This window comes from Engraulis encrasicolus, chromosome 12 (assembly GCF_034702125.1).
Source record: "Engraulis encrasicolus isolate BLACKSEA-1 chromosome 12, IST_EnEncr_1.0, whole genome shotgun sequence".
Taxonomy (NCBI): Eukaryota; Metazoa; Chordata; class Actinopteri; order Clupeiformes; family Engraulidae; genus Engraulis; species Engraulis encrasicolus.
The window spans coordinates 28127701-28151555 of record NC_085868.1 but is presented as its reverse complement, the minus strand read 5'-3'; the positions used below and the strand labels follow the sequence as shown (position 1 = coordinate 28151555).

General features: G+C 44.1%; 3 protein-coding genes across 11 annotated transcripts in view; all 3 read right to left on the bottom strand.

Moving 5' to 3' along the window:
• tm9sf2 (transmembrane 9 superfamily member 2) overlaps positions 1-3089 on the bottom strand; it is a 40154-nt gene extending 37065 nt beyond the window's left edge. The window contains exons 1-2 of the mRNA XM_063212032.1: positions 2775-3089; positions 1976-2043 (exon numbers count right to left, since the gene is read on the bottom strand). Of these exons, the coding sequence (XP_063068102.1) occupies positions 1976-2043; positions 2775-2927 (221 nt within the window). The 5' untranslated portion in view covers positions 2928-3089. The remainder of the gene's footprint in view (positions 1-1975; positions 2044-2774) is intronic.
• Positions 3090-6612: 3523 nt separating this feature from the next.
• dleu7 (deleted in lymphocytic leukemia 7) lies at positions 6613-7473 on the bottom strand. The gene is made up of 2 exons (XM_063212624.1): positions 7223-7473; positions 6613-7106 (listed from the first exon to the last, which is right to left on the bottom strand). The coding sequence occupies exons 1-2, from the start codon at positions 7457-7459 to the stop codon at positions 6897-6899; spliced, it is 447 nt and encodes a 148-aa protein (XP_063068694.1). The 5' UTR covers positions 7460-7473; the 3' UTR covers positions 6613-6896.
• A 4330-nt stretch (positions 7474-11803) lies between these two features.
• Positions 11804-23855, bottom strand: part of LOC134459663 (bromodomain adjacent to zinc finger domain protein 2B-like) — a 224479-nt gene continuing 212427 nt past the window's right edge. For 7 of the 9 annotated variants that reach the window (XM_063212034.1, XM_063212033.1, XM_063212035.1 and 4 more), the window contains 7 exons: positions 23675-23838; positions 22965-23353; positions 20509-20641; positions 19050-19196; positions 18103-18596; positions 17340-17483; positions 11804-14359 (listed from right to left, as the gene is read on the bottom strand). In XM_063212034.1, the coding sequence (XP_063068104.1) occupies positions 14203-14359; positions 17340-17483; positions 18103-18596; positions 19050-19196; positions 20509-20641; positions 22965-23353; positions 23675-23838 (1628 nt within the window). In that variant the 3' untranslated portion in view covers positions 11804-14202. The remainder of the gene's footprint in view (positions 14360-17339; positions 17484-18102; positions 18597-19049; positions 19197-20508; positions 20642-22964; positions 23354-23674; positions 23839-23855) is intronic. The other 2 variants (XM_063212039.1, XM_063212041.1) reach the window with 1 other exon arrangement.

The window sequence follows — 23855 nt, the reverse complement described above, 5'->3', positions numbered from 1 at the left end:
AGACAAATGCACTTACGGTCAGCTTTCACAATACAACACTGATTAAGTCATCATCAAGTGGACTAACAATAAGCTGCTGATAATGGCTAACAACCCAGGCCTGGAGCCATGGCAGTAAATAAACAGCCTCCAGGTCACTCGCGTCAATAATCCAGAAACATGTGGCCTGCCCTGGCCTGAGCTGAGCTGGGAGGAGAGGAGAGGAGAGGAGTCAGGCCTGGAGGAACAACCGAGACCAGAGGAGAGGAAAGGAGAGTCACATGACACCCCAACAGTCCTTCATTAGCGCTCTCTAAAAAACAGAGGCCGGCCTGCGCCATTTTGCTGCGCGCACACACACACACACACACACACACTCTCTAAATTCAAGCCAGCCAGCCTGCTAGCCTGCCTGCCTGTCTGCCTGTGTGTGTGTGTGTGTGTGTGTGTGTGTGTGTGTGTGTGTGTGTGTGTGTGTGTGTGTGTGTGTGTGTGTGTGTGTGTGTGTGTGTGTGTGTGTGTGTGTGTGTGTGTGTTCTAAAAGGAATCCAATCAAATTATACAGAGTATGCAGCAAAGTCAAGGCTTCTGGGAGACAAGCTTATCTTTAAAAAGAGGCAATCAAAAGAACCAGTCACCGAAGTGAGTAACTGAAGAGTTTTCCTCAATCCATCCATTTTTCCACCATCAAGACCTTTACATGGTGGTCTCAGCACTGCCAAACGCATTGGGGACCAAACATCGTAAAGACAAATCTTAAATAAATAAATAAAGAAATAACAATGTATTCCCAGGGATACATCCAATCCAATATGATCTGACCCAACACTGAGCTTCCGATAACTGACGTCCCTTTTACTCTATTCTATATCCATTCCTCCAGGAATATGAGAGCCATAAAAAGGGAAGCAAAGCCAGACACAGGTGTGAAAGCAGATCAGTGTGTTCAGTGTGTTTTCCATCAGGCCTCCATGTCTGCCAGCCAGCAGTAGGCTACTGTAGTCCCTGCCTGGGGCCCTCCACCAGGCCCAGCCCTTTCCCTGCCCTGCCTGGGTTAAGGATAAGGCCGCACTGAAAAGACTCACTGTTGCCACCTGAACAACTCCTCCACAGTCTGGGGGGGAGACAAGCCTGGCTACCCGACCGCACCGCACCGGAGAGAGAGAGAGAGAGAGAGAGAGAGAGAGAGAGAGAGAGAGAGAGAGAGAGAGAGAGAATGCAGTGTGTGTGTCTGTGCTGTGTCTGTGTGTGTGTGTGTGTGTGTGTGTGTGTGTGTGTGTGTGTGTGTGTGTGTGTGTGTGTGTGTGAGAGAGAGAGAGAGTGAGTGAGTGAGTGAGAGAGAGAGAGAGCTTGAGTGTCATACGATATCTACACGATTTTGTATGAGGGGTCTTTATTTGACTGCATAAGGCCACATGCCCACGAGCCCTGTGGTGGAGTGTTTCATGTCTGCACTCTACTTGGCCGTTTTGGCTTGGAGGGAAAAAATGAACCACTTTTAGACTGGCGAGAGAGACTGGTCCAGCAAGTCTGAGTGCGGCAATGACGTGTATTGACCTATTCTTCACAATGCTAGGCTGCCTCGCCACAGATTAGCCTCATATTTGAACCTCTACCTAACCTGATGCACAACTTCGTTATAAGGAGGTGCTGGTTAGAGAATCTTAAGTATGCGGGAGAAGCTCGTGTAATGAAAGCGTTGCCTGGATGGAGGCATTGGAGAATGCATGAGAAGACTGCTCGAATGGATGTAGCCTACTGTGGTTAGTTGGGGCAAAGTATAACATTCATATCGGAGTTTCTTTGAAGTAACACCGATTTGGTTGAAGCTGTGTATGGTTATGGGAGACTGTATTTAACAAAACTAGGAATTATTGTAACATTCTCTGATATAACTCCACGTCTGCCAGCGTCTGGGTAGAAAACATCTCTCGCTATCCACATGCCCCTCTTCAACATCAGACAGAAGATCATGCATTCGAAACAAGTTACTTACGCTGTGTACTCATATGGCAGGACAGACTCCACTGAATCCAGCCTGTTCACAAACAGCTCAATGGTGGACTAAGGAAAAAACACCGGACATGCAGATTAGTTAGACAATCACACGGAGAGAGTTCTAGATCCTTGACAAACAAGTCACACGGTGTGAGGGACTGTGATCTCCGCGACACCATCACTTTTTGACATTTCTAGCTTTACGAATGGCTAAACACAACCAGCAATACATTAATGTTATCGGAACACATTGTCAGTTACATGTAGACGAACCTGCCCATGTGTTTCTTACGCGGCTGCAGTGAAAACATAGCTTTAGTGCATTGTTTCAGGACTCATGTAATAGATAACTACCTAGAGTCCGTGTGCTAACCTGTCAGACAGCCTTCGACAAGTTATTTGCTGTTAGCTTCCTAGCCAGTTAGCATTTTAGCTAGCTCTTAGGTCAGTAAATCAGGTGGAACCAGATGCTAATGTTTTGTCATCTAGTGCGTCAGTGACAATCTAATCTAACATGTAAGGGCGCAAATTGCCACCCTGCGATTCAAACTGATCTTACAGTGGCTTCACAGATGACCAAAACACGACATAAGAAGCTAGTAGCCTGACTAGAACCAGAGATCGCTAAAACAAGGGATAACATCAGCTATGGTTAACCTGCTAGCATGAGGCTAAATTGGATGTAGCTTAAGAGCAGTGGCAGTTTGACAGTGTCAAAACAAAGTTAATACAGCCCTGATCGACAGTTTGGCGTGAGCCACAGTGTGTAATGAGAACAGCAACACAAAATAACATACCTTGCAGTCAGGTACTTCGTTCTCTTTCCCAGCATCTTTTTCACAAAAACTAACAGGGGCCAAACCCGGAAGATAGAAACTTGTCGCGTAGTGCAAGACTCCAGCCACAAGTAATACGCTTAAAATAGAGTGAGCGCGCCGTAAGATGCACATTTTCGTGCAATGGACAACCTAGCTGTTCCTTCGGGGGTATCTACATGCAAAACAACGTACTACTGGTAGTTCCAAGTCATTTGTGGTGATAAGGCGGAACAGTTACCATAAGGAGACTGCCTGCCAGCGTAACCCACTTTCTTTCCGAACAGACACGTCATCTGCTCGACGTCGAGCGTGCTTCCGAAATGCACCCTGGGACTGTGGAGAGATGCTGACAAGTGCAAGACAATGAAGTCTTCCTAATAGTTTATTTAATTGTGTTGAGGGCCAGCCTTGTACAGATTTTTTTCGACGCCTCAATCAAAAGCAAGAATCTCGCTACCCATCACGCGCGCGCGCGCGCGCGCAGGCACGCACGCACCCACACACACACATTCAAAAATAGCCTTGGACAGACTAGCCTACAATAAATAAAATGGGCTTTTGATTTGATGTAGGCTAGCCTACACCTGCTGCACTGTGGAAGTGGCAGAGATGCTCTTTCCCCCCCACCCATCTCTCAACTAGGCTACAATTATGGACCTTCTCTTTAATGTCCAATCAGATCTTAGACATGGTTTCTCCTTTCCCCTGGTGTTCCCAGATCTGTCCACTGGTATTCAAGTCTACAGTGGTAGGCTGTATTTCATAATCTGGCAGACTTGTTCTCCAGTTTTTGATTAATTAAAATAAAAAAATAATAAAATATATATATATATATATATATATATATATATATATATATATATATATATAGGCTATATAGGCTATATATATATATATATATATATATATATATATATATATATATATATATATATAATATATACGTATACATGCCTTGGGCAACTCTTCCAGTTTTCCTACATCATAGCCTATTTTCTATCGCCCATACTGACCTCTGTGACATCCAGAAGCTCTCCCTCTGACAGCTTTGACAGAGATGAGCTCTCTTGGGGGTTTCATCTCTGCTTGAGGTTCAAAAGCCAACCTCAACAAGGAGCTTTTTTTCCTCACCCTTGTTTCTCCATGGGAGATGCCAACAGAAACATTCGGAGGGGCCTCCTGAACCTTTCTTTCCTCAGGCGTGATTCTTGTGCGGCAAGGGATGTTGCCTATGCTGTTGCCAAACAGTTTAGTTAAAACACGGGGGTGATGATTTGGCAGGAAGCTTACAGAATAGTCCATCACTGTTACCTGTCCTGTCTTGCACTTTATGTCAGTCTGTAAAATGTCAGTCTTGTATATGTCTTGTCCTGGCATGGTATAGAGAGAAAATGTAATTTCGTTTTCCTTGTATGTCTTCTGCATATGAAGAAAGTGACAATACAAGCTGAATTGACTTGACTTGAGAATAGTGAAGAAGAGCTTCTTCCTCCAAGCAGACTGCTGAACAACCTGTAGTGCAACGGACGGCTGTCAACATTTGAGTACGTCTTTTTTGGTCATCCCTGTGGGTAAGTGGTCCTAATATACGACTACTGTATAGCAGTGGTTCGGGGTGCGGGCATCCACTGGGGGTGCACCGGAGATTCCAAGGGGTGCACAGAATTTAGTTTGTGTTGAGATTGTGAGAAAAATTTGGCTTGCAAACATTAATTAGACCAGGTCACAACCAAATTAAAACACATTTTGGTCCACATTAAAAGTCATTGAGGCATTGATTAATGTCTCAAACAGGAATCAATGTAACAAATCACTTAAATCATCACTTTTTTTAGCGTGTATACATGTGTAGAAGTTTGGGTTGGGGGTTTGGGGCTTGGTGCACAAAGGTTAGAACCACTGCTGTATAGGCACAAATATTTGTCTTGTCCATACCATCAGCTGTTCCCTGTATTGCTCTCGTATCTGTATGCCTGAAATGTCAATATAAGCATATGCCTGTATAAGCGAGGTCATCCTGTGCAGTTTGCCACTCTGGGCTTGAGCTTTTGGCATGGGAGGCCTAGATACGATATTGAGCTAATAGGCCCATTGCTTAGTGCTACCATATGTGTGAGGCTTTGGGATGGAGGTTCACTCTACTGAAGAACTCCTCTAGTTCACATCCATCCGACCTGCTTGAAATTGATGTGGGACTTCACCTCTGAAAATCAGACTATGAATGTATGAGAATGGATGTGTTTGACACTGATATACAACAAAATTCAGTGACAGCGTATATTTAGTTTGTGGGAAACTGCAGGATGTATTAATCAGCTGCTCCGTTTAGAAATGAAATGTAATGTGAGAGACAGTGAGCTACATATCCAATGGAAGAAAGTTCAATTCAAACACCTGCAATGGATATCAATAGCAGAGTTTGGCAGTAGAATATTAGTAAACCACTCTCCTGGAGCCTCACATAGCTGTCATAGCGACTGAGCTCTCAGCGTAGACCAGGGGTGGGAAACCTTTTTCATTTGAGGGGCCACTTCAAATTTTATCAAGTCCTCCAAGGGCCGTACTATGAACACAAACCAGGATTTCCCCCTGCACTTTAGGCCTACATTGAAGGTGGCCACCTTTACCCCAGACCCCACTTTCACTGGGTCCCCTGAAAATATAACAATTGTGTTGCAAATGTAATTTCATGTAAAACTGCATTAGGCTACATTACAATTATGTCGGGAGCCGGATAAGACAGGCCTCAAGGGCCGTAAATGGCCATAGGTTCCCTACCCCTGGCTTAGACCTTGTGTACTTGTGCTACCATTCCAAACTGCTGATGTGATTGGTTGTGAGTTCGAGCCCTGAGTGGTGACCTAACATGGACTAGTACCATCGCACACCCATACCGCCCACAGCCCATATGAGTGCCCAATTGTTCCTGAAACCTATTTATAACTGTGTAAACCAACATGACCGCTAACGTGTAATGTGGTGTATTGATGCAACTGAATATTGCCCTGGCTGAATAAAGGAAGACATTATTGAGGCATTTTAATTTACTGTAAGTTTTTATGAAAGTGAAAAAATTGCCAATTTTAGGGCCAATTTGACCTATTGTTGGCCAACTTGGCATCTGGTGTTTCTGGTATGATTAGGCCTATCTGTAACACTGTAACGTTCATCATTTTCACTACAGAGAAAGAGAAAATGGAAGAAGAAATCCAGATCTATTAATTAAAGAAATACAGTAATAGCAAGAATATATATTCAAAGCACAGAAATCAAAGGAATTTTAGGTGTGGAGAGGTGTGACGCTCAAGGTGTCGTTCAACAGTCAAGAATATTGCTCATAAAACATTTCACAGTTCAGAAAAATATGACAATAGAAGGGAGATTAAAAAAAACAAAAAACAAAGAAAGCTGGAGGCTTGATGGCCATCTCCTGTAAGGGTGGTGGAAAGCAGGGGCGGCGCTAAAGGCAATAGGGGCGTTTGTCCCCTAGGTCCAGGGCCCTCCCCGTATTGGTGGTGGAGAGAGCCTATATGATCCTAGGCCCCGGGCCCTATTTCCAGACTATAGGAGGGACTCCGCCAGTGTTTTTTTCCCTGGGTCCCTGAGAGCAATCTTCCTCTCACTGTCATCTTTCCCACTGGTGGAACAAGCAAGCAAGATTCAGGTGAAGCGGCTGCTGGAAAAATTCTGTTAGATCACAGAGTGGCAGCCAATCATGTCAACAAGTTTCTCTAAAATGTTTGTAGTTTCATGGCAATAGATCACAGAGTGGCAGCCAATTATGTCAACAAGTTTCTCTAAAATGTTTGTAGTTTCATGGCAATACACAAGCCCCTTGCAGTGCACATAATGTAGGCCTGTACTTGATTCTGGGGTGGGGCAAAGTACCGGACATTCAAGAAAACCCACAGGGCAGTAGTTACATGATCATCTGAAGGAATGCAGGCAAAACCTGCTTCTCCAACCAACCCGGATAGTTCACTCTCCATGCTGGAAAAGTCAGTTTGGTAAAAGGCAAAAAAATATTTACATTGTCCAAGTCATTGTCCATTGCTCTCCCTCTCTCACGGTCCAATCCATCTGAGTGATGGACATTACAGTTCACCACATTTCTGGAAATGTGTCACAGAGGCGCTTCACCTTCTCGGTCACAAATAGACTACAGGACACATGCTCATTGCACACAATCAAAAGGTTACTGCTAATGCATTTTAAACACAGTTGGAGATCACGCAAATCTCGGTCGCTGGGAGAATTCGTTGTATCCCTTTCAGCCATGCGCAAACAAATGTTCTTCAGCTCAATGCTTTCCTAAAGTAGGAACAAAGAGATATCCAAGAATGAGACAAATAAATTATCTTTAGGCTATATGTTATATCTTTATCGATGTAGCTATCTTTATTATTTCCCCAATTGTTTCTACTTACCTTTGGAAATTCTGGCAACAATTTTCTGTCCCGTGGAGGATGCGCGTGCATCTCTTCCTCTATTGCAATTATCTGGCAGAGAATGTCCATTAGGCGCGCGAACATGCTCGCTCTGGCCCTCTGCGCGATGGTCATCACCTTTCGACCTTCCGGACGCGAGGGCGAGTTTCCATGGCACACGTGTCTTCCGTAGATCGTTCCATGCGTGGCTCCGACGCGCGCATTTTTGGTGCGCATCTGGTACAAGAGGGCCAAAGCTTCCATTTGCCAAGCTCGAGACTGGGAAGACATCCTTTTCAGCCTGGACGCCGTCTCAACTGAAGACTCCACACCTTCAAACTTCTGAGTTAAAAGGTTGGGGGAATGTCGAACACCAGCAGCTGAGGTGTGAATTGGGAGATGCAGTCATAGGCTACTTAATTGAGACAAAGAGCACCTTGGGTGTGGTTACATTTGGCTATCAAATTGCAACTGTCTAACGACTGAAACTGATCACAGGGCCAAAGTAGACGTTACTTAAGAAAACACTTTAACAGAAGACTCGTCGCATAGGCTATTCTCGTCGCAAAATAAACTTAAAATACAAAATAAAACTTGCCTGAAAACATGACCCCGAGCATCAGGTTATGAATTGCTGCGTATGTAGAACATTGTTCCCGTTTTTTCTGTTTACCAGAAGACTGGTCACATGAACTACAAGTAGCCCGCACCACAACAAATTCAGAACAAAGACATCATACTCACTCAGACACATATGCAAAAGAAAAAGAAAGAAAGAAACCCGCTGACTCCTGCCCTACAATAAAAGGTCCAGAGTGTGTGTGTGTGTGTGTGTGTGTGTGTGTGTGTGTGTGTGTGTGTGTGTGAGAGAGAGAGAGAGAGAGAGAGAGAGAGAGAGAGAGAGAGAGAGAGAGAGAGAGAGAGAGAGAGAGAGAGAGAGAGAGAGAGAGAGAGGGGGGTTGTGAGGTAGGCCTACATTAACATTAAGCTATATTAGGCTCTTGCCCATTAGAGTTCCACGGGACTGTTCTTTGTGTAGGCTATTCATATTCAAAGCAGAGTCTGAGGGTAGAAAAATAGTTAAAAAACCAAAGGACTAGTGACTCAGTCATACATAGGCCTAACTGAAATAGATGTGTGTGAGGAGGAGCAAGAGAGTTAAACTGGATTCAAAATATTAATAATTGCTGTAAAAATAAAAGTAATTCTTCGAGGCATCTCTCCGAAGAGGTTTATTGTTGTAAAAATAAAATAAATAGAAATAAAAGTGTGAGGTTCTGCGTAGCTTGGAAGAAAATCAACATTGTACAGGCATAGGGAACCTATATCGAAGGCTATTTATAGCCCTTTAGGCCGTGATATCTGGCCCCCAACATCATTTTGATGTTATGCCGTTTCACATGAAATATGACATATTTGGTAAAGATATGTTAGAAATTACATTGGCAATACAATTAAGTTATATTTTTGGGGTGCTAGTGGGGTCTGTTCTAAGGCCGACTTCAATAAAGGCCCAAAGTGCAGGTAGAAATCCTCGTTGTGTTCATACTACGCCCCTTGGAGGACTTTAGTGCCACCTCCAAGGAAAAAGGGTTCCCATCCCTGAATTAGAAAATCATTCTTATCGATGGTATAAAAAGATGGTTACTTTCACAGCCAGCAGATGGCAGTCCTTTACTTCAAATGAAGCTTGAGTGAAGACCAGAAGAACATAATGACATATTATGTTTCACACACACACACACACACACACACACACACACACACACACACACACACACACACACACACACACACACACACACACACACACACACACACATTTATATGGGTCTACATAATACAGTATCATACAATTCAACTGCTGTTTAGTGTCTATTTCATGAAGCCATTTGGTGTCCGTCAAGATGACAGTTTCAGGTCACTGTTTCCATTTACACTGAAATATAATATATAATCTAATATAATATAATATAATATAATATAATATAATATAATATAATATAATAAAATAATAATTTCATTCTCTCAGCATTTGTTTAACGGTAGGCTTCTTTGTTAACAAAAATGGGGAGCATAAATATGCAATATAAATGCTATATATACAGTGCCCTCCATAATTATTGGCACCCCTGGTTGAGATGTGTTAAAAGCCTTAAAATAAATTCAGTGTTTATTGCAGAAGAATACTGTCACACTGAAAATTGTAGGAAAATGTAGCCTTCAACTCAAATGAATTGTAAGAAAATAAAAAAATCCCTGACTAAAAAATAATTATTTTTCATTAAATCACCTGTTCCACAATTATTGGCACCCTTAACAATTCCCAGGAAATAAATATAATTGAAGCATTTCTGTCATTTCTACAGTAGTTTACAAAGTTTACCAGAGTATGTAGGAACATTTAATTAGTAATTCATCACTTCCTGTTTCCCTGGGGTATAAATATGACGTGACACCGAGGCCATTTCTCTTATCCACTCTTAAACATGGGAAAGACAAAGGAACACAGCATACAAGTGAGGCAGATGTGCGTCGACCTTCACAGGTCAGGCAGAGGCTACAAGAAGATTGCCACTCAACTGAAGCTGCCCATATCCACTGTGAGAGGAATAATTAAGAAGTTCAAAACAACTGGAACAGTGGTAAACAAGCCTGGACGAGGACCCAAGTTTATTTTGCCACCACGCACAGTGAGGAGGATGGTAAGAGAAATCAAAAGATCCCCAAAGCTCACTGTTACAGAATTACACCAAATGGTAGCATCCTGGGGTCACAAAGTCTCCAAATCAACCATCAGGCGCTGTCTACACGCCAACAAGCTGTTTGGGAGGCATGCACGGAGAAAACCTTTCCTCACTCACAATCATAAACGCAAGCGTCTGGAGTTCGCCAAGCGGTATTGGGGCTTCAACTGGGACCGTGTGCTTTGGTCAGATGAGACCAAGATTGAGCTTTTTGGCAACAAACACTCTAAGTGGGTCTGGCGTACCACGAAAGATGCGCATGCTGAAAAGCACCTCATACCCACTGTGAAGTATGGGGGTGGGTCAGTGATGCTGTGGGGCTGTTTCGCTTCCAAAGGCCCTGGGAACCTTGTTAGGGTGCATGGCATCATGAATGCTTTGAAATACCAGGACATTTTAAATCAAAATCTGTTGCCCTCTGCCCGAAAGCTGAAGCTGGGTCGTCACTGGGTCTTTCAGCAAGACAATGACCCTAAACATATGGCCAAATCTACACAGAAATGGTTCACCAGACACAAAATCAAGCTCCTCCCATGGCCATCTCAGTCCCCTGACCTCAACCCCATTCAGAACCTGTGGGGTGAGCTGAAGAGGAGAGTACAGAGGAGAGGACCCAGGTCTCTGGATGATTTAGAGAGATTCTGCAAAGAGGAATGGCTGAAGATCCCTCTTTCTGTCTTTTCCCATCTTGTGAAACATTATAGGAGAAGATTAGGTGCTGTTTTGTTGGCAAAAGGGGTTTGTACAAAATATTAACACCAGGGGTGCTAATAATTGTGACACACATTATTTGATGTCAAATAATTATTTCTTTATGTGGGATTTTTTCCCCACTGAATAAATGCACTTGTATTGAAGGTTGGATTTTTCTCTTTTTTTCCATTAAGGTCCCATATTATTTAGAAAAAAAATAAAATAATTGGAAGCTAAAAAACACATCTCAACCAGGGGTGCCAATAATTATGGAGGGCACTGTATTAATATGAATGAATACCCCAATTTCAGGTATGAAAATGTCAAATGTAACGGATGCCAACAAGCATAGAAACGTTAGTAAACCTCCCTCCCGAAGCCTCAATCAGTATTGGTAGCGCCGAGCTATCGGTCTAGACCTTTATCTCAGTGGTATCGTGCTGTGCCTCCTCCAAGACTCGAATTGAATAGAAAACAAAAGAATAGAGTAGACACATAGAATAGAAGAAGTGGAGAATGGAGTGGAGCCTGAATTGTGACCCACAGTACAATGGCATGTAAGTGCACACAGTGCAATGCATGACGGTAAACATAATCTACTAATTAAAACTCCATTGCAGTAGAAGACACCTCTGCAAACACACATAAGTGCACATACAGCCAGGTAAATCCGACTATCCATAAGGTGAACATTGGTAAAGTGGGACGATTGCCCTACTTGAGTCCCAAATAGATGAGTAGCATACTGAATGGTAGGGGTAGCGCCTGAGTAAAATGCCCCAAAGGAGACCATTGTTGTTATTGTTGGAAAGCCACCGGAATGGAATGCCCCAACTGGAGCTTTGATTGGTGGGAGGTGGGTTCAAGTCCCCAGTGGCGAATTTGCCCAGGATCACCTCAGTTAAATAAACAGGGGTGAATTTCTCAAAACCAAAGTTGCTTACTACATTAGCTACTTTGTTGCTTTCAATGCATTTTCCCATTGACAACTACCGAAGTTGCTAACAGGCTAACAACTTCTCTTTTGAGAAACTCACCCCAGATGTGCTTCTTTTCACATAGTATTCACAGAGAGACAAGCCACTGAAATGAAAGTAGGCCTACTGTAGCAACAAGAACACACAACACAAGAATCGCTAGCTGGTTTAAAAACATCCTTTAATAGGCTCGTGCCACACACACATCCACACACTCACACACATACTAGTGAAAAATAATGCTCCTACAAAAAGAACACTACAATTATCATTTGTGTGTTTTTTTTTCTCATGTCCCACAATATTGTTTCTTTTAAATAAAATTACTTCAAGTACTCTGACTTGGGTACAAAATAAAACTGTTCTAGCTGCCTTCAGTAGGCCACAACACCGAGAGAGTTGGGGGGGGATGAGAGAGAGAGAGAGAGAGAGAGAGAGAGAGAGAGAGAGAGAGGGAGGCAAGATAACCATTGTAGGAGAGAAAGAGATAGATAGAAAGAGAGAGAGAGAGAGAGAGAGAGAGAGAGAGAGAGAGAGAGAGAGAGAGAGAGAATAAGAAGGATGGGTAAGATCGGAGATTGGGAAAGAGAGAGAAAGCGAGAGAGAGAGAGAGCGAGAACGAGAGAGAGAAGAGAAGAGAAGAGAGAGAAGTGAGAGGGGTAGGAAGGCTCACAACACAGTGGTGACAGTTGCTATTCTCCCTTGTGTGGCAAGGCAGATAGAGAGGAGAGGAGGGGCGGTAGCGAAGACGGGGGGAGGGGAGGGCATCACTGAAAAAATACTCCTGACATGTTTTTTATTCCACACAGATAGATATGAATACAGTATGTCCATTTAAGTGGGTGTGTTTGATATATTAAAAATAAACAGCAATAATAATAATAACATTAATAATAATAATAATAATGTTACAAAAATGAAAATAAAAATATCTTCCTACACCCCTATCTGGTTTAGGGTAGGCACTACCAAGTTTGAAGACCACAGTGTTTTTGCAGTGGATATGTATGCGCAGAATTGGACAACCAATATAATGTTCCATCACTATTGTTTTTCCTTTTGTTCTTAAGACTAAACATGAGGAAAATGCTACAATCGTTCCTAAGGCAATAAAACCATATCTGATGTCTGAAACAATTATGTACATATCATCATCATTCCCAGACTGAATATTGACATTACTAGACAGTTTATATACATGAGGGTGGCCACTGCCAGATCAGCGAGAGAGAGAGAGAGAGAGAGAGAGAGAGAGAGAGAGAGAGAGAGAGAGAGACGCAGTTTTCTACAGTCGAGCTCCGAGTTTCGAATAGTCCATATGACCTCTGGCATGTTGATCAGTGTAAACAGAGTACTTTGTTTTTCTGGTGATTTTTTTCCTTTTTTTTCTTGGCTTGATTTTCATATTTGGAGAAGAGAAAGAATACAACAAAACACGCACAAATAAACAAAAAATAAAAACAAAAAAACAAACCAACAAAAACATTCCAGAAGATTTTTTTTAAGCAGATTTTTTTTTGTGTTTTTGTTTTTTAATGTTTCTTCCTTTTCATAGAAAATGAAGAATGGACTTTATTTTTCTCAAATTTTCTTCTTTTTTTTCGCCATTTTTAAATGTATTTACTTTCATAAATAATTAATAATAAAAAATTAAATACATTCACTATTAATATTAACCATAAAGATTTTAAAAAATATATTTACAGGTAGTGGAAAGTGTTTTTTTACTTGTAGTCTAGTTACAGCTCTGATGGTTGTAGACTCAGTGCCATGTTCTTCCTGCTCTCCTGGACTTTAAGGAAATGGTATTGCACAAAAGACCCTACCCTCCTCGTCAGGGTCTCTTTGGGTGCGAGTGTGTGTGTGTGTGTGTGTATGTGTGTGTGTGTGTGTGTGCGTGTGCGCGTGTGTGTATGCATGTTTGCGTGTGCACACGTGTGCGTGTCTATGTATGTCTGTGTGTGTATGTTGTGGTGTTGGTATTTGTGTGTGTGTGTGTGTGTGTCTGTGTGTGTGTGTTGTGGTGTTGGCATGTGTGTGTGCTTGTGTGTGTGGGTTGTGTATGAGAGGACCAATCAAGTGGTTTAGATAGAGGACCCTACAGAGAGAGACCCTGATTGGTCAAGACAAGGTCTCTTCCAGTGGGCCTCTGGAACAACAGCAGTGATTGAACTTGGATGGATGTCTGTCCATCCATCCGTCCGTCCCTCTGTCCATCCGTCCGTCAATATGTCTGTCCATTTGTCTGTAAGTCAGTCCTGACGGAGGACCATTTGAAATCAAGTGTTTTTTGAAATGTCCACTGCCAAAGTAGAGAAGGACTGGCTGGGGCAACGCAGAGAGAGAGGGGGGGCGGGAGAGAGAGAGAGAGAGAGAGAGAGAGAGAGAGAGAGAGAGAGAGAGAGAGAGAGAGAGGGAAGCAATGAAGAGAGGTGGAGGTTGGTGAGATAGAGATAGAGAGAGAGAAAGCGAAGAAGAGATACAGGAGACAGAGAAAGAGGGAGGGAGAGAGAGAGGTGAGAGAGAGAGAGGAAGTGGAGAGAAGGCGCCTGCTTGTCCGTCACTAGTTGGTCTGCTTCAGCAGTTCAGTCCAGCGCTTCTCAAAGAACTTCCTCATGTTGTGTCCCGCCCTGCCAATGTCCGAGTTGTCCTCGTTGAACTTCTCGCAGTTGTCAAACACCAGGTTCACGTCGATGATGAACGTCTCTAGGTTCTGGTACCTGCAAAAACACACACAAACAAACACCAGAAGAGACGTCAATGAGAGAATTGGAACGCTGGTGCACAAAGGCTTTGTACAACCAAATATCGTGTAAGAGAGAAAGATATGTTAAAACCCGCCCATCCAATGCAAAGGAGTGTGCTCAAAATTCGGTCTCCTAAGGGGGCGTTGTCCCTCCTTCTTCTTCTCTTTTCGTGGTGCTTGCACAAGACCTGCACTACCGCTATCTACAGCGCTAAGGGGACTCCATTTATCCTCAACCTCAAGACTCCGAAGGTCTCCTAGTCGAAGGTCTCCTAAAGGGGTGTTCACCCGATGTAAAGTGGATACCGGAAAAGAACCCGCCTGATTTATCTCTCTCTCATATACGATTCTCTGGTACAACACTGTGGAAACATTCGTCACAACGTCATATCCATACTACACACAAGGGCTGTAATGATAAACTGAACTCACGATTCGGTTCATAGCACGATTTTTGACCTACGGTTCGATACACCCCATGGTTTTTAAATGTATCTTTTTGATGATCGTTTATAGGCTTATAGCACTATCACATCATATCATGTGGTTGCTTTCTGGACGGAAGGGTAACGGAACTTTGAAAGGGCGTATCACGATACTGCCTTCTTGCATCACGATATAGTATTGTAACTCTATGTATCTCGATTCGATACAATATCGTTACAGCCCTACAACGCACTGGGGGGACAGGGCACTTGGTGTCAAGACAGCTTGGCTTTGGCCCACAGAAAACAAAGGGCCCACATGTACACTGCATGCAACATTGTACTTTCTAAGTAAGTAGTGTACAGTGGAAAAACTAGTGTAATAACATGTAAGTACAACATGTTATTACATGGTGCTCACAATGTGTATTTTTGTATAAGCTTATATAAATGGACCACAGTTCAGCCCTTTGCCTCCCTGGAAGAATGCATAACTTTGGCAAAGTATTGTATACACCACTTCATAGTACCAGAGTGGCCATTATGGTATGTAGAGACACAAAATATGTGATGTAATAACATGTACTACAGTTGTAGGGATGGCGAAAATTGTAAAACTCTTAACCGGCTACTGAGACTCATTAACCGGTGGTTAACCGGTAATCTTAAATTATACAACGTTCGCGTGCCTGATATGCACAGCATTGTTTTTTTATTTTTCACATAAGCCATTTTTTGCTGCGCAGACAGGACCTGTCATGTCCAGCCACTGTTGCCAGATGGAAAATGTTGAATTATCGTACTAAAACCTCAAAATAATCATTTTTTGGGAGGAAATTATCATTATAATAATTATAATTATTACAACCGGTTAACCGGTGGCAGAAAATTTTAACCGGTTAAAGTTGATCCAGTCGACTATCGGTGAACCGGTTACCGGTTAACATCCCTAGTTGTACACTTACATGATATTACACCAGTTATTACACTGTACTTAATGAGTACCGGTACGTACACTGCGATTAAGGAATCAATACCGCATCGTATCGTCATGAAGGCAGTGATTTACACCCCTACCTTTAAAGCAGGGATTTGATTATTTTCGATACTTAAAATTTCCCCACGATACGATTCGATTCGATAAGATTTTTTCCAATTACGTTTCCACTTCTTTTATTTTATGGAGCTAGGGCATTGGACAGGGGCCAGCGATTCGATTATTTTCGATACTTAAGAATGCCCCACGATACGATGCGATTCGATTAAATCGTCGGCCGTAGGATCGATGCATCGATACATTTCGATTATTATTTACACCCCTAATTAAAGGCACCTGAAAAAATAAAGTGTTACCAAATCTGCAATACAATACAGAAGAACACTTTGCAGCAGTACTGCAGTTCTTAATACAATAGGGAGTATCCAACGCTTTACAACAGCACTGCAGTACTCTCTTTGCTCATTGAATTTCAGATGTGACACAAGGGCCATTAAACATTATGAAATGTCTGCTTCAGTAGTGCAAAGAATGGTCATTTCTTTGAGCAACTCCAATTGTGCTTCAGTGCAACAGAGGATTCAACACTATAAGCCTAATAGAGTGCTACCGTTCTCTTTGTGGTCGCTGGGTTTTAGAGGGACAGGATTTTGGGTATGCAACAAGGACCATTAAGCATTATATGATGTGTGTTTCAGTAGGCAGAGTGGGAAGAATAGCTATTTCAGAGTAATGTGTACTTCAATTTGTGCTGGGGAATGAGGCCTAAAAGTGGTTCTAGTAGTCTACTGGCCTCTGTGATTACTGCTACAGGCATTTACTAAAAAGCGGAGTATTTTTTTTGTAAAGCAGTGAATATGAAACAAGTGCAACTATAACTGTAGTGGCAGTGTGTGTGTGTGTGTGTGTGTGTGTGTGTGTGTGTGTGTGTGTGTGTGTGTGTGTGTGTGTGTGTGTGTGTGTGTGCGCGTGCGTGTGTGTGGAAACAGAGAAACGCAGGGCACTCATTAGTCACTAATGAGCTACAAATGGTGTGTACGGGTATGTGTGAATGTGTGTGTTTGCATGTGAATCTGTGTGTGTGTGTGTGTGTGTGTGTGTGTGTGTGTGTGTGTGTGTGTGTGTGTGTGTGTGTGAGGGTGTGTATGTATATATCCATGTGCCGTGTGTGTGTTCCTATGCGTGTTTGTGTGTGTTTGCGCCTGTGTCTGTGTGTGTCCCCGTCCGTGTCTATGTGTGCAAGTGTGTAAGTGTGTGTATGTCTCTGCCTGTGTATGTCTCTACCTGTGTGTGTGTGTGTGTGTGTGTGTGTGTGTGTGTGTGTGTGTGTGTGTGTGTGTGTGTGTGTGTGTGTGTGTGTACAAGTGCGTGTATTCTCCTGCCTCTGTAAGTATGTGTATGCTTCTGCCCGTGTGTATGTGTGTGTGTGTGTCTGCCTATAGAGGATATGCTAATGCGTTGACGTGAGGTGAATGACAATGAGATGAGATGAGGTGAGGGGAGATGAGAGGAGATGAGCGCTAGGCACTCACTGGCTGCTGACGAGCTTCTCGCGGATGGTGGAGAAGTCCATGGGCTTCTTGATGACCTTGCGGTAGCCGGGGACGGACTTGGGGTTGACGGGGGACAGGAAGGGCCAGGCGTCCTGGTGACGCTCCAGCTCGGCCAGGAGCACCCTAAGGACGAGGGACAAGACACACACACGCTTACTTTATTAATGGGCAAAATGGATTGAGGGACAAGACACACACACTTACTTTATTACTACTCAATACCAGTGATGGGGAATTTTTTTTCATTCATTCATTCATTCATTCATTCATTCATTCATTCATTCATTCATTCATTCATTCATTCATTCATTCATTCATTCGTTCGTTCATTCATTCATTCGTTTATTTGGTTAGGAGGACAATGTATATCTTCAATATAAACATGCCAGAATTAGCCTAGATGCTAAATTTCATCTGCTGTCCTTGGTACCCAGTGCAGTAAGAGCGATACGAGCGAGTTTGTTAAAAGCAGAATGCAAGCATTCCAACACTCCCATTGGCTGGAGCGGCTGCAGCGGCTGTCGCCGAACCGCATCATATCTCATTTGCATAATATTCCCAGGAGTTCAGCTACAAACTGTCGCTCTTGTCGCGTGAATCGCCTCTAGACGCCAAATTGCTTTTGTCTCAATTCAATTCAAAGTCAATTACTTCCATCGCTCGCCTCGCACCGATCACGGCCGGTGTATTGGAGCCTTTGTCCTGTACCTCAAGGTGAGCTACTGTACTGTACTGTACGCACCTGCAGAGTCCCAGGTCTCGGTTGTTGTCCCGGGCCGTCTTGGCGCGCTTCACCACGGCCGCCGGGCTCTCCTTCTTCTCCTTCTCGGAGGGCGAGGCGTTCTTCTTGGACTCCTTGGCCCCCTTCTTGGGTGGCGTGCTGGGGCCCGCTGAGGAGGAGGAGGAGGTGGCGATGGTGGTGGTGGTGGAGGAGGAGGAGGCCCCTGCCCCTGCTGATGCTTTAGCCTCTGGGGCCCCTGTGGTCCCATTGGCTGATGCGGAGGCCTCCTGTGTAGTAGTAGTAGCTGTAGTAGTAGTAGTAGTGGTAGAAGAGGAGGTGGAGGTGGAGGTGGAGGTGTTGGTGGCTGGGGCAGGAGGGGAGTCAGGTGCGGGAGCGGGAGCGGGAGGGGGAGGGGGCTGCTGCTGTTGCTTCTTGCCCCCCTTGGTGCTCTTCTTGGCTGGGGTGGGGGGCTTAGCCGCGGCCTTCTTGCTCTTGCTGGGAGACGGCGTGCTGGCCTGAGATTTTGAGATAAAAAAAAAAAAACACAAATAAACAGTGAATTAGTAATGCTCATTATGGAGAAATATATTTGGACTACATATGGAAATTGATATCAATTAAGAGTTAATCCCAGCTGAGAAACTCTTGATTGACTGTGCTCTTTTTTTGTATGAGTGCATTTGTGCTTAAACCTTTATCTGTGTGGGAGTGTGTGCTCTTGTGAGTGTGTGAGTGTATGTGTGTGTGTGTCTACCTTGCAGGCGGGGCAGTACCAGTCTCCCTGTGTGTGTGTGTGTGTGTGTGTGTGTGTGTGTGTGTGTCTACCTTGTTGATGCAGGCGGGGCAAAACCAGTCTCCCTGTGTGTGTGTGTGTGTGTGTGTGTGTGTGTGTGTGTGTGTGTGTGTGTGTGTGTGTGTGTGTGTGTGTGTGTGTGTGTGTGTGTGTGTGTGTGTGTGTGTGTGTCTACCTTGGTGATGCAGGCGGGGCAGTACCAGTCTCCCTCAGGGATGGTGAAGATCTTGGGCTTGTGGCAGTAGGTGTGGCAGCCCTTATCGCACCCGTCACACAGCAGCAGCAGGTCCTCATTGTCACCCTTACGGCACATCTGACAGTACTGCACACACACACACGCACGCACACACACGCACGCACACACACACACACACACACACACACACACACACGCACACACACACGCACCCACGCGCACACACACACGCAGCACACACACGCACGCACACACACACACGCAGCACACACACACACACACACACAAAATCATGTTATCATTTGCACACACACACACAAAATACATACAGTAGGTACACAAACGGGCACAGCACACACACAAGCAGGCAGGCACACAGACACAGGTGCATGAACGCACTCACTATCGCACGCACACACACACACACACACACACACACACACACACACACACACACACACACACACACACACAAATCTCATTACCGTCTGCTAACCGCGGAGACACCCGGCGGTAATTTTGCCCACAAAATTATTATGTCACACCTTATTCCAATTCGACCACACTCCTCAATGTCCATTTCACATTATTTTTAATATCACACTCATCTTCACATTTTTAATATCACCCTCATCTTTTCACTCCAGTTCTCATTTTGTCAGTGCCCTGTTCTGTCTGTCTGTCTCTCTGAGTAGAAAAGGCTACAATCTCTAACTTCACTTTTAATAAGCATCTGGTGGCTTTCATTGGCAGTAGGGTTGCACGATATATCGAAAATGTATCGATATCGCGATATCACAGCTTGCGATACACGTATCGCAAAAGTTGGTTATATCGTGAAAGCTACTTTTTAATTTTAAATAACAGCCAATTTGGTGAAAAGGTTAAAAAAGGTATTAAAAAGTTTGACATTTTAAGTTGATGCTGTATATTAGCCATGTTTTTTCTGAATAAAAATAATGTTGGAAATAAAACATTGCTCTCAGTTGTTTCATACATGATAAAGTGTAGAATGGGAGGGAAAAATATATGTATATGTTAATGTATGTATATGTTAAATATTGCGAGTAATATCGATATCGCAATATACAGTCATGTTATTGTGTATCGCATATTTTTCTAATATCGTGCAGCCCTAATGGGATGTGCACTCAAGAGATAGCAACAACTATCCCTGAGTTTGACTGCGCATACGATAGCAACTTGTCCCCTTGAGTGACCACCCGCATGTATAAGAGTCAAGTAATCTAAGAAAGAGAAGTCAACACACACACACACACACACACAACGGAGGGACATGTTGCTGACATGAAACAAGAACAAGAAGACACACACACACACACACACACACACACACACACACACACACACACACACACAGACACACATACAGACACACACAGACACCCCCCACCCTCCCTCTGTATGGTGCACGTACCACTTTCATGATGGAGCGGTCCCAGGCGATGCTCTTCTGCAGCTGCTGTAGACACATGGCCAGCTGAGACGAGCTGCGCACCTCGCTCAAGGCCTTACGCCACTGCCTCAGGCCTGCAGACACCTCCTCCTCACTATGGGGTACACACACACACAGACACACACACACACACACACACACACACACACACACACACACACACACACGGACGTATACATGCACACACACCCACGGCCGCATACACACGCAAACACACACAAACACACACACGCACGCACACACCCACGCACACACACACACACACACACACACACCCATGCACGTATGCACACACACACACACACACACACACACACACACACACACACACACACACACACACACACACACACACACACACACACACACACACACACACACACACACACACACACACACACACACACACACACACACACACACACAAACAAACGAAAGCATTCAGCCACCGAAAAAAGAAGCACACAAATATATACATGCATACATATTCACAGACACAGGCACACACACATACACAAACACACACAAATACACAAACACACATTTGGGAGGGATTACAGACGAAGTCCAAAGTCTACGTAATCACCACACAACGATAATGATAATCATAATAATAAATGCATACACAATATGTAGAGCCACAATATACACAATTTACAAAGGAAACGTCAGTTTGAAACACCGAAGTAGACCACCGCTTAAGGAGAAACACCCACCCCATGAAATGGAGAAATGTCCACAAACACACATACAGATATGGTTGACCACATGAACTGTATATGGGTAAATGACGTTTTAATAGTAGCACACGTCAGAGTGTTGTAACTATAAATGCCACTATTTTATGGATTTTTTTGTTTGCTTTCAGCTGTTTATCTGAGAAGCATATTCCTTTAATACCAACATTAATTACCAATTACTAATTAATTGATGGGCATCAGCTGTGGTTGTACCAACTGACGTCTGAGCCCAACAAAAGGTCATTGACCCATACACACATACACATACATAGATATACACATACAAATGCACAGACACATACACATACAGACAGTGAACACACACTAAACACTGGTGATGCATGCAACAAAGAACCCCATCAAAGCTGCCACACACACACAGCACAATGTTGTCCACATGCCATGTAGAGGTAAACAAATAGCAAACAGCAAAATCACAAACGGCAAAAACACAACACAAAATAATGATGAAATAGAGAAGGCAATGCAGGCGTCGAAGACACGCTTCATGAAGAAAACTGAGCAGGCAGCGGTGGGGATTATTGTGTTCACAGGACCAGAGAATGACATTACAACAATAACAACAGAAGGTCTCAGCCCGGTAACATTAAGCCGAAAACAGTGTCTGCCTGTTTTCCTCAGTGAGAGAGACGGAAACAGTCTCTTTGTGTGAATGATCAGAACAACACAGTATTTGTTTATTTTTTTTTAAAGATATTTTATGCTGAAGCCACATTCCCAAAATGATCAAAATTTGACGTGGTAAAGCGAATGCCGTTCTCCAACACATTTAGTTTGGACAGCAAAATATATAGAGATGATTTAAGCTCATAAAAGTAACCCCCACCCCCACCCTCCCAATGAGAAAGCGCCGGAATAGCCACGCAAGCAGAAAAGGATCCCCCTGAACTCCACACGACACCCAAAAGATTGCTGACATCACAAACGCGGATGAGAGAGAGAAGAGAGAGAAGAGAGGAAACGAGGGAGGAGTGAATGGCAGGGATACAACACAAAATGCAAAAAAAAAAAAGAAGAAAAAAAAAATTCGCACAGCCTTCATGAGAGACGTTGCTTTGTTGGAGGCAAAAGAAAAAAAAGAGAAACTCCAGCCAAATGCAAACGAAAGACAAAAAACAAAGAGAAGTTGAACACAAGCAGTAGAGGCTGTCTGGATAAAGGAAGGCCGCACCCCAAAACAGGACGCCGAAAAATCACGTTGCACAGAGGAGGAGGAGGAGAGAAGGAGAAAGACGAGAGAAGGAAGAAAAAAGGGAGATACATAGACGCATAGATGGAGAGACAGCGACTGGCAAAGCACGAAGGGAAAGCACAAGAAAGGACAGATAGACAGACAGACGGAAATGATAGATCGAAAAACCATTAACCAAAACAAAACAAAAAAGGACCCCGCTTCTCAAAGCATCGATGTTAACCAGTTAGGAACTGAGTAGGCTGCCGATGGGAAACTGCACTGCAAGTAAGTTGCTCACTTTAGTTAGCTATGATGCAGTTGAGAAAAGCACCCCAGCACAAAATAAAACGAAAACTTGTCAGACTGACGTGACAAGAAAAAACAAAAACAAAAACGTGACAGACGTAACGGAACGGACGTGACAGACGTGACGTGACGGACGTTGACGAGCATGATGAACGTGGCGGGATGATGAGACCTACCCTTCCCCGCGCGTGCCCGTGGAGAGAGCGGGGCCGGCGGGCACGGTGACCGTGCCCACGTTATCCAGCCTGATCTGCACCGTGCTGCCCAGCGGGCTCTGCAGGTACCTTCGCTCGATGTGGCTCTCCAGCACGCCCAGACGCGTCACCGCGATGTCCAGTGGGTTGTCCGGGTAACGCTGCAGTCCCGTGGACGACGAGGACGACGAGGAAGACGAGCGCTCGTTGGACGAGCGGTCGGAGGCTGAGCGGTCAGAGTTGCTGTTGGAGTTGCTGTTGTTGTTCCCGCGGGAGCCTTCGGAAGGCGCTGTTCCGCCTGGAGAGGGGCTTTTGTGCTCGTAGTAGACCAGGTCTTCACGCTCTGACTGGGGCTCGGGAAACGTCCAGCCCTGGGGGTAGATGGTACAAAAGATGTGAAGTTAACGGACATGAAAAGTTAACGGACAATCAAAAAAAAAAAAAAAACGTATCAAATAGGCGATTCATGAAAGACAGTTAATGTATATGGGCTTATCGTTGTCTGGATGCTGAAATTCACACAAAACACAACCCCAAAAAATGAAAGGAAACACTCTACAAGTTCAACTAGTTCTTCTTCCATATTGTTCATATGGATCGTCATGGCTAGAGAACTTAGGGAATGCCCGCAACTAAGCGGTGTGAGTAAATGTGCTTGAAAAGCGCAAGTCCACCGTCCGCCGTCCTCTCACCTTGACCTGTAGGCTGGCGGCGGTGACTCTCTTCTCCAGAGCCTCCACCTGCACCAGCAGGGCGATGTCCGTCTCCATGGCCTGCTCCTCCACGCACCACGTCTGCACCGCCTCCTCCGACACCTGACCCTCCTCGTCGATCACAGACACCTCCATCACCGCCACTGCGGAGCACACAGAG